The sequence below is a fragment of the Phoca vitulina genome, unplaced genomic scaffold (genome assembly GCF_004348235.1).
Source record: "Phoca vitulina isolate PV1807 unplaced genomic scaffold, GSC_HSeal_1.0 scaffold2, whole genome shotgun sequence".
Taxonomy (NCBI): Eukaryota; Metazoa; Chordata; class Mammalia; order Carnivora; family Phocidae; genus Phoca; species Phoca vitulina.
This window is the reverse complement of record NW_022589705.1, coordinates 80,549,682-80,559,355: the sequence shown is the minus strand read 5'-3', so window position 1 is coordinate 80,559,355 and position 9,674 is coordinate 80,549,682. Positions and strand designations below refer to the sequence as shown.

The following is a 9,674-nucleotide window of genomic DNA, read 5'->3' as shown; positions in this document are numbered from 1 at the left end:
TGGGAAGGAATCCCAGAGGAGGGGATGTCTCAGCTGGGTTATGAGCTTCAGAAGGACATTTGAGGCAGAGAGAACAGCACGTGCTGAGGCCCAGAGACAAAACCACCTGGTTGTGTTCCAGGAGCTGTGGTTGGCTTCAGGGGAGAAGGGGTCGGAGGTGTATGGAGAAGGCAAATCAGAGCCAGATCTTGTTGGGCTTCTCACAGTAAGGGTGACTCACAGAAGGGCAAAGCATTTTCTTTCTTTCTTTTTTCTTTTTAAGATTTTATTTATTTATTTATTTATTTATTTGAGAGATAGAGCGAGAGAGCACAAGCAGGGGGAGCGGCAGGCAGAGGGAGAGGGAGAAGCAGGCTCCCGGCCGAGCAGGGAGCCCTTTGCGGGGCTCGATCCCAGGACCCTGGGATCGTGACCTGAGCTGAAGGCAGACGCTTAACCGGCTGAGCCACCCAGGCGCCCCAGGGCAAAGTGTTTTCTGATTGAATTTTATTCCGTGTTTTCACTTTGGTCACTGATGAGTGTGACCGAGAAAGCTCTGGGCTACAGTTGGAAGAAGGAGCGGGTTCCCGGTTGCTCCTGGCTACTCCTCATCCTCCGGCTCCTCCTTGCTGTTTTCGAGGTGTTTGTGGACAGCGTAGCCCAGGAAGGCCCCAATCTTGCCCATGAGGGCACTACCACCACTAGTCCCTGTGAAGCAAATAGAGCCGGGTCACTTGGGGCCCAGGCACCAGACCCGGGAACCCAAATGCCTGGAAACCATTAGTGAAGTCTAACTTCTTCGTTTCCAGTTAGCGAAACGGGGGCCTTGAGAGGGGACAGGACTTTTGCAAAGTGAATCCTAGTTCCCCCTTGACTTGCCGTCTCAAATCAGAGATGTGTTTCAGAGATGGGAAATACACCAATAACAGCTCATTCTCTTCACATCTGCAGTGACCACACCGTGTTATTAATAATGCTCCCAACAGCCACCTCAGTGGTGACCTCCCTGTGGGGGCTGGGGGTTCACAAGTAAGGGATTTCATCCTCCTCACAAGCCTGTCACACGCACAAGCATCTTACAGTGCAGGACTGTTTCTAGCTTTGCCCACACCCTTCACCTCCCACTGCTGGGGTTTGGACTGATCTGTGTCTTCTGCCCCCTCTGAGAAAGACTCCATTCTTTTGGCCTGGTTCTTTGAGCTTTTGTCATCCAGAATTGAGAGCAGATGGAAGATTCAGGAAGGCAGAGAGGAGTCTGCCGGGGGCAACTTTTCTCTAGGATTCTGGAGGCCTCAGAGAGAGAGGGAGGGAAAGGAAAAGAAAGGGGTGGAAGAGAGAGAGAGAAGTGAATGCATTTTTTTTTTTAATTAAAAAAATTTTTTAAGTATAATCTTTACACCCAACATGGGGCTCGAACTCACAACCGGGAGATCAAAAGTCCCATGCTCTACCAACTGAACCAGCCAGGCACCCCTTTCCACCACCTTTCTTTGCCAATCTGGTTCTCTGGGATTGAGCAGATTCATAAAATGTTATATTGAGGATGGCCATCCCTGTTAAAAGATGAGGAAACTGAGGCTTGCTGTGACCTGGCCAAAGCATCAGTGAGGCACCTGGCCTTCGTGGTTAAAAACGAGGCATAAGACCAGGTTCGAATCCTGGCCCTGGTGCTAATTAACTGGCAGAACTCGAGTAAATTACTTAGTCCCTCGGTGCCTCCGTTTCCCCACTGAAGGATGGAGATCGTAAGAACACCCGACTCATGGAGTCACCTGACTCTGGCGTCCCCGCCCGAGGGCCCGGCCGCCCACTCACCGAGGCTCTGCAGGGTGGCCACCAGCCCCCCGGCGGGCACCCCGCCCCCGTTCGCCACGGCCGACATGCTCATCAGCGAGGCGGCCACCGAGTTGGCGGCAATGCCGGTGCTCGTGAAGCCCAGCGCGGGCAGCCCGGCGGCCAGGAGCCCTGGAGGAAGAGGAGGTGATGAGCAAGCGCCCGCAGCAGGGGCCCGAGCCCCCCCCCCCCTTCCCGAGCTTTGCGCTCTCCGGACGCACCTCCTCCGATCGCCATGTAGGTCAGCGCGCCCCAGAACCCGGAGCCTCCGCCTTCCGAGCCTTCTTTTTCCCGTTGTCGTTTGCCTATCGGGAGGGGACAAAGTGGAGCGGGGAGCGGGGCTCCCTACTCTGTGCCTGATGCTCAGGACCACCCCATCCTTCCATTTCGGGGAGCCTCCCTGAAGGGAAGAGACTCCACCCAAGGCGCCGTGCCTGGCGCCCACCTGGCACAGAGTAACCCTTCGGTGGAACGGAGGAATTGACAGGTGGGGATTCGAATCTGGGACCCTGGCTACAGCGACCCGGAGCTGGCCATCGTAATAGCCCTTCTCGTCTTGGAACCAGGGACCCTGAGACTCCCCGCCGGGATTCTGAAGCTCTCCGCGTCTTTATCCCACAGCCCTCCGTGGTGCGGGGACCCTCACCTGCCTGCGCCCCGCCGCCGGCGAAGAGTAGCAGGTAGCACAGGAAGAGCGACACCGCCTCCTGCCGCATGGTGGCGCCGCGCGCGGGCTTCGTCACTGGCCCACAGGAGGGGGAGAGGGAGGAGAAGGTCTGCAGAGCCCTTTCGGACCCGCTCGGTGGTTTCCCCGTCCTATTCGGGGAGGAGTCCATAAAAAGCAGCGAGGTGCTCTCGATTGAGCCCAGGACCCTCCTGAGGAGCCGCGGCCTTTCAATTTCCTCGTGACAACAACAGTCACACAGCAAATTGTGCAGCCTAGACACACGCTCGAGACTGTCGGAATTCAAACCTTACGCTCTTTCTGTTATAGCACAGAATCGGAAAATACATATGCCCCCAAACTTACCTCTAATGTGATCTTTGCCAGCTCAAGGAATTTTCCTCGAATTAAAAACGGACAACCTCCCATATATTGAGGACTTAGCACTTTATGACACAAGGTCATTTATATCCATAACAACCCCATGGCGTAGGTACCATTGTTCTCAACCATGTGTTATAGATAAGGAAGCTGAAACTGGGAGAGGTTAAGTAATATTCCTAAGACTGCCCAGCTAGGAAGTGGCAGTCAGGATTTAAGCCCACAGTCGACTGATGCTCAAACCCACACTTCCAGATAACTTCATCTATCCTCAAAGATGAACTCACTGTCACCTTCGATCCTGCATTAAAGGGGTTTCAGAAATCGTCCAGTCCTTTGGGCAGGTAAGGTAGTTTGATCTCCATTTTACAGATGACAAACTAAAGCCCAAACAAGTGAAGTGCCAGGGTTAAGGCCACAGATTGCTGAGTTGGTACCTATAATCCAAGTCTCATGTCTCTTCGGGTTTGGTACCCCAAGCCCCTAAAAGCCCCCAACCCATCTCCTGGGACCAGTCCTAGTCCAGGGCACTACAAGGGACCCAGGGGTATAGCCTCCCTGAGGAATGGGTATCCTGGCTCTCAGGGCATAAGGCTCACAGGCAGGCAGCCTGGCAGAGGTTGGCAGCTCGATATTCATACTTGCTAGCTTCTGGGTTTACCTTGGAGGAGGGGAGAGGAGGAATCTTCCTTTCCTTCTCGGAGCCTGATGTTAGATGGGAACAGCAGTGAGGTAACAGCTCTCCCGCTGGAGGCTGGCTTTTGTAATCACGTTTGGACAGCCTCCTCTCCTCCAGGCAACCAACCAATCCTAGTCTGAGTTTCCATTTCCTGGACTCACCCTGGGTTTTCTTTTCACCTTTCCTCCAACTCTGCTTGGTGATGGCATCTCTGCCATATCCCCTGGCAGAAACATGTAATTGAAGCCAGGGACTTTCTGAACAGCTGAGAGTATTCAAAGCAGATCATGCTAGAGTGGGATCCACGACCCTGCTGGGCTTCTTGAAGTGCAACCACCAGTTCCTCTCAGGATGCAGAGGCCTTTCACAATTCAATTCATAATAATGCCTACCATTTATCGAGCACTTTCTGCACAGCAGGACCTATGTAAAATACCCTATATACATGATCTCCTTCCTATCCCACAACAGTCTTGTAAAGTATCATCTATTGTTTATAATCCTCATTTTGCAGAGGAGGAGATTTAAGCTTGTGGAAATAAAGTCATTTGATTCCATGTTTTCTCAGGCTGGCTGCTTCTGAGTGACGGCATATGGTAAGACCAGTGAAGGCCACGTGCATGAGGCCATTAGCACACATCCTTTGCCATAAAATGGGTCCTCTGGTCCTGGTAATGGATTGAGCATTCTTTAAACCTTTGGATAGTAATACTTGAGAAGCACTATGGGTAAGAAATGCAACCCATGTTTGGAGTACATAAACAATTCTAGGGGCATCTGGGTGGCTCAGTTGGTTGAGCGACTGCCTTCAGCTCAGGTCATGGTCCCAGAGTCCTGACATCGAGTCCCACATCGGGTTCCTGGCTCAGCGGGGAGCCTGCTTCTCCTTCTGACCCTCTCATGCTGTTTCTCACTCTCTTTCTCTCTCTCAAAAAAATAAATAAAGTCTTTAAAAAAAAAAAAAACAATTCTAGTAAGGATGAATCATTGCCTTCTCCAAAGTGGAAGGAGGCTGATATAACCGACCTGCCACCAGGTGGCTGGCAGTTCTCCCTGATACACTGCAGCCTACTGTTGGCTGCTTGGCTATTTGTTGGCAGTTGCTAGATTAACTTTGGAGAAGGAGCCCCAGTTTCAGGGTCCATTCATAGCCTCCATCTTTGCCACCGTGGCCATTTTTTTTTACGGATTTTTTTTCCCCAAAGCAATAGAGTTGCTAAGTTCAGAGCCTGGTTGACATCCACAATATGCGACATATGACTATCTGGCTGGACAGCCTCCAGCCACATTGTACCTGCAGGATCATGTAATCCACTGGATTTAGGTTAAACTCCATCTATCACCTGGCCTCTGTTAGTCCCCACTCTAACCAGAAATTTATGTTGGTATTTTGTGTCTCTTAGTTTCTGTGTCAGCTCAGACTCCATGTCTTTAACAATCTTTGAAAATTGTGAATATTCTTCTTTTTCCAATGCACAGTTACCTTAGTAAATGGCAGCAGATCCCTTTGGGGAAGGATTGGAGGGACATTTACTCTAGGTAACTATGGTACCATTCACTGCAGAGTTGTTCCTTAATGGGGCATAACCTCTCCTGCAGTCAGGGTGTTCTGGTTATGTGAACTTAGATCTAGGGTCTGGATGAGGGACTGTGATTTTCCATTGTGGCAGCTAATGTCAGTCTTCTGCTTATCAGCTCTTGATTTTTTTTTTAAAGATTTTATTTATTTATTTGACAGAGAGAGAGAGAGAGCACAAGCAGGTGGAGTTTCAGGCAGAAGGAGAGGGAGAGGGAGAAGCAGGCTCCCCACTGAGCAGAGAGCCCGATGAAGGACTCGATCCCAGGACCCTGGGATCATGACCTGAGCCAAAGGCAGACGCTTAACCAACTGAGCCACCCAGGCGCCCCTTGATATTTTTTAATATAAAAGTTGAGGGGAGGGGGGTGGCGGGATGGGTCAGCCCGGTGATGGCTATTAAGGAGGGCATGTATTGAATGGAGCACTGGGTGTTATATGCAAACAATGAATCATGGAACATTACATCAAAAACTAATGATGTAATGTATGATGACTAACATAACATAATAAAATTAAATTAAAAAAAAAAAGTTGAGGGGGGCACCTAGCTGGCTCAGTCAGTAGAGCGTGTGACTATTGGTCTCAGGGTTATAAGTTCAAGCCCCATGATGGGTATAGATATTACTTAAAAATAAAATCTTGGGGCACCTGGGTGGCTCAGTTGTTAAGCATCTGCCTTCAGCTCAGGTCCTGATCCCAGGGTCCTGGGATCAAGCCCCTCATTGGGCTCCCTGCTCAGCGGGAAGCCTGCTTCTCCCTCTCCCACTCCCCCTGCTCGTGTTCCCTCTCTCGCTGTCTCTCTCTCTCTTTCAAATGAATAAACAAAATCTTAAAAATAAATAAATAAATAAAATCTTTTAAGCTTTTTTTTAAAGATTTTATTTATTTGAGAGAGCGTGCACTCATGAGACTGGGGGGAGGGGCAGAGGGAGAGAATCTCAAGCTCCACACTGAGCATAGAGCCCAATATAGGGCTTGATCTCATGACCCTGAGATCATGACCTGAGCCGAAACCAAGAGTCGGGTGCTTAACCGACTGAGCCACACAGGTGCCCCAAAATAAAATCTTTTAAATAAATAAATAAATAAATAAAAATTGAGGATTACCCAGTCAGCTGTCCATCCATCCCGTCCCCATAGTCAATTTGCCACAGATCCCTGCAGATCAAGGCACCCTCATTGTCACTTTGGCCTTGCTGCCCATGACACTAATCATACTCACCTGGCCTTGGATGCTACCTCTGCCATTCTGGAATCCCAACATTACTATTGATATTAGGGATGCCAGTTCCATGGCCGCATCTCTTACTCTTCATCTCGGCCTACCAAAGACAGATACCACTGAGCCACTCAGAGATGCTGATGTCCATTTCTCAGTGAACCCCTCATTGCTTCAGTAAAGAGAGTGTCCTCTGGGCCCTCCTAGAGAACATAGTCAGGTGCTGATTTCTTGGATCTTCCATTCCCACCTCCTTGAACATCCGACCTCTTCTTAAATACTCTAGCATGGAAGTTCTAGCATCTTGACCTCATTTATTGTAGGCCACCATCCTGCTTTAAAGAACCATCCTTGCAAAGTTTTAAGACCATATTTCAATTATTTATTGCTGAATAACAACTCTCCCCAAACTTAAAGGCTTAAAACAACCACAATTTATTATTTCTCATAATTCTGTAATCTGGGTTAGGCTTAGTTGGGTGTCCATATGCTTCATGTGATATTTACAGGTGTTTGTAGGAGAAGAGATGTCCAAGATGTCCTTTTCACTTACATAAATGGCACTTCAGCTGGGATGGATGGAACACCTGTGGACTGGTCAGTCATCTCCTTTTTTAAAAGATTTATTTATTTGAGAGAAAGAGAGAGAGAGCGCACGCACAAGGGAGCAGGGGCAGAGGGGGAGGGAGAGAGAATCCCAAGCAGACTCCACGCTGAGCATGGAGCCCGATGTGGGGCTTGAACTCATGACCTTGAGATCATGACCTGAGCTGAAATCAAGAGTTGGATGCGGATGCTTAACTGACTGTGCCACGCAGGTTCCCCAGTCATCTCTCTTAATATGGTGTCTCCGCATGGCTAACTTGTACTTCCTCACAGTGTGAGGGTCTCAGTGTGTGTCTTACATGGTGGCTGGCTTCCAAGAGGGAGGAAATGGAAGCTGCCAGTCTTCATGAAGTTTAGGTCTGGAACTGGAACAGTGTCCTTCTACCATATTCTGTTAGTTAAGGCAAATCACAAGACCAGTCTAGATTCAAGGAGAAGAGGAAAACAGACTCCATCTCTTGATGTGAGGGGTGGCACGTATGTAGAGGGAGGGAAGGAATTGATTGTGACCATCTTTGGAAACTATCTACCGGAGACAAGCTCTAGCTATCCTTTTTTTTTTTAAAAAAGAAACATTTTTTTTGTTTAAAGATTTTATTTATTTATTTGAGAGAGCGAGAGAGGGAGAGAGAGCACAAGTGGGCTGAGGGGCAGAGGGAGAAGCAGACTCCCTGCTGAGCAAGCAGCCTGATGTGGGACTTGATCCCAGGACTCTGGGATCATGACCTGAGCCGAAGGCAGACGCTTAACCAACTGAGCCACCCAGGTGCCCCTGAGATCTAGCTATCCTTGCAAGAATATTGAAGACTGGGATGCCTGTCTGGCTCAGTCAGTGGAGCATGCATTCTTGAACTTGGGGTTGTGGGTTTGAGTCCCGCATTGAGTATAGAGATTACTAAAAAATAAAATCTTAAGAAAAAAAAAAAGAATATTGAAGCCTGAACTATGGGACAGTGGTCCATGATGATGAGATCCCTATTAGCCAGTCTTACATTCTGCCTTGCCTGCCCCCTCACTGCCATGTCTAAAACCCCCAAGATCTCTCCCACATATATTAACTAGGTTTTTTGATTCCTTTGATGTGTAGCTTATTTTTCTCAGGTCAGGACTTAAATTTCCCCACTCAGGATTTGCTGGGAACTGACCCTGGTTATTTGAGGAGGTGATGAGAGCAGGTATTGAGGAGAATAAATGTCATCTTATGATGCGCCTGCTTCCTGTGAGATTAGTGCATAGTCTCAAGGAAAAGGGAAATTGTTCTTCCTTGGCAAGAGGTCAGGGGCTGCTCTACCCCTCAGGAAAACTCAGGAGAATTTATGAGATAAAGACTCTTAGGTTTGTCTTCCCTAATGTCCCTAACCCAGGTCTCAGGGTCCTACTCTTTCCCTGTCAGGAACTTGACTCTGACATAGGAGATCTACTAAAGTTGTACATTTAGAGTCCTTTGCAACTGCCACTTATAACCTGCCTGCTCCTGGATGTGGTTTTTTGTTTTTTGTTTTTTGTTTAATCTTCCCTTCACCACAAGAGAAAGCTTTCATCATTGTTGCCAACTGAAGGCCAAGGTTATCACTCCACTTGCTACCAGCAATGAGATCCCTATTGCCTTCACATAAGTCAGAAGAACAACCACAGAATCATACGCTGAAGGTTTGTTTTCTGGGACCTCTTCTGGTACTGTCAGCCTCTGTTCCCTAGAAAACAGAGCCCAAATCGAAGGAGTTGCAATCCCCACAGCCAGGGGGAAAGAGAAGTGAAACAGAGAAGGAAGGAAAGAAATACAAGCTAGTGCATTACTTTGCTGGCCAGAGTCCCACAAAAATCAAAGCCAGTTGCTCAGTGACGTGGGATCTCTTCAAAGAGGTGACATAGAGCCACTATGTCTCAGAATAGTCCGTAAGAAGGAAGAAGAGTGAGGAATTTATCTCTCAGCAATTTTTCACTTTCTGGTCTCCTGGTCACCAACAGGGTCTTAAGAGTCCGCACTTTGGAATTACGTGAATTCATTCCACTGGGCTGTTTCTGGGCAAGCCAGAGCCTTCATGGGTCCAGTTGGGTCAGACATGAGAGCCGAAGCTTCTGTGCTCTCCACTACAGAAGGCTTCATTGAGTTCATGCCAAGGACTAGCATCTGCCTCCCCACGATGCTGAGGAACCCAGTAACATTTGGAGATGAGGCAAGGATATGGACTGCTGGGAGACATCTAAAGTGAGTCTGGGACAATGAGAATAAAGACTGGCATTTACTTAGAGAGAGGTGGGGAGCTACTGGAAGGATTTGAGCAGAGCGACATGTCTGACAAGTTTTAGCAGGATGACTCTGGCTGCCTGGGAGTCGATTGTGAAAGTCCAGGTGTATCCATCAGGGTTCTATCAGAGAAGCAGAACCATTAGGAGCGATATAAAATGAGGGACTTATTATAGGTATTTAACCTGATACAATTATGTGGGCTGGTTAAACGGATGACACAGGTTGTTGCTTGTATATCTGGTGTTGGGCTAGAAGTCAACAAGGCAGGTCTGAGAGATGGGTGTTCTGAAAGATGGACATGAAGTGGTGGATGTCAAGGTCAAACAGGACTCCCAAAGATGAGCTGGAACCCACGAGGACAAAGTAGATCTCCTGTTGGTCTCTCCACACCTTCAAGCCTCCAATTTTGACGACCAGCAATAGAAGCTGCCCTTCATCGACACACACACTTCAACCTGGAGTTGCAGAAGGAGAAGGCAGAGA

At 48.6% G+C, this 9,674-nt stretch overlaps 1 protein-coding gene across 1 annotated transcript; it reads right to left on the bottom strand.

Annotated features, from left to right (window-relative positions):
• Positions 1-371: 371 nt before the first annotated feature.
• IFI6 (interferon alpha inducible protein 6) lies at positions 372-3,627 on the bottom strand. Its single transcript, XM_032417766.1, has 5 exons — positions 3,519-3,627; positions 2,459-2,554; positions 2,034-2,117; positions 1,795-1,944; positions 372-687 (listed from the first exon to the last, which is right to left on the bottom strand). Exons 2-5 carry the CDS (start codon positions 2,526-2,528, stop codon positions 581-583), a joined length of 411 nt encoding a protein of 136 aa, XP_032273657.1. The 5' UTR covers positions 2,529-2,554; positions 3,519-3,627; the 3' UTR covers positions 372-580.
• Positions 3,628-9,674: the final 6,047 nt, after the last annotated feature.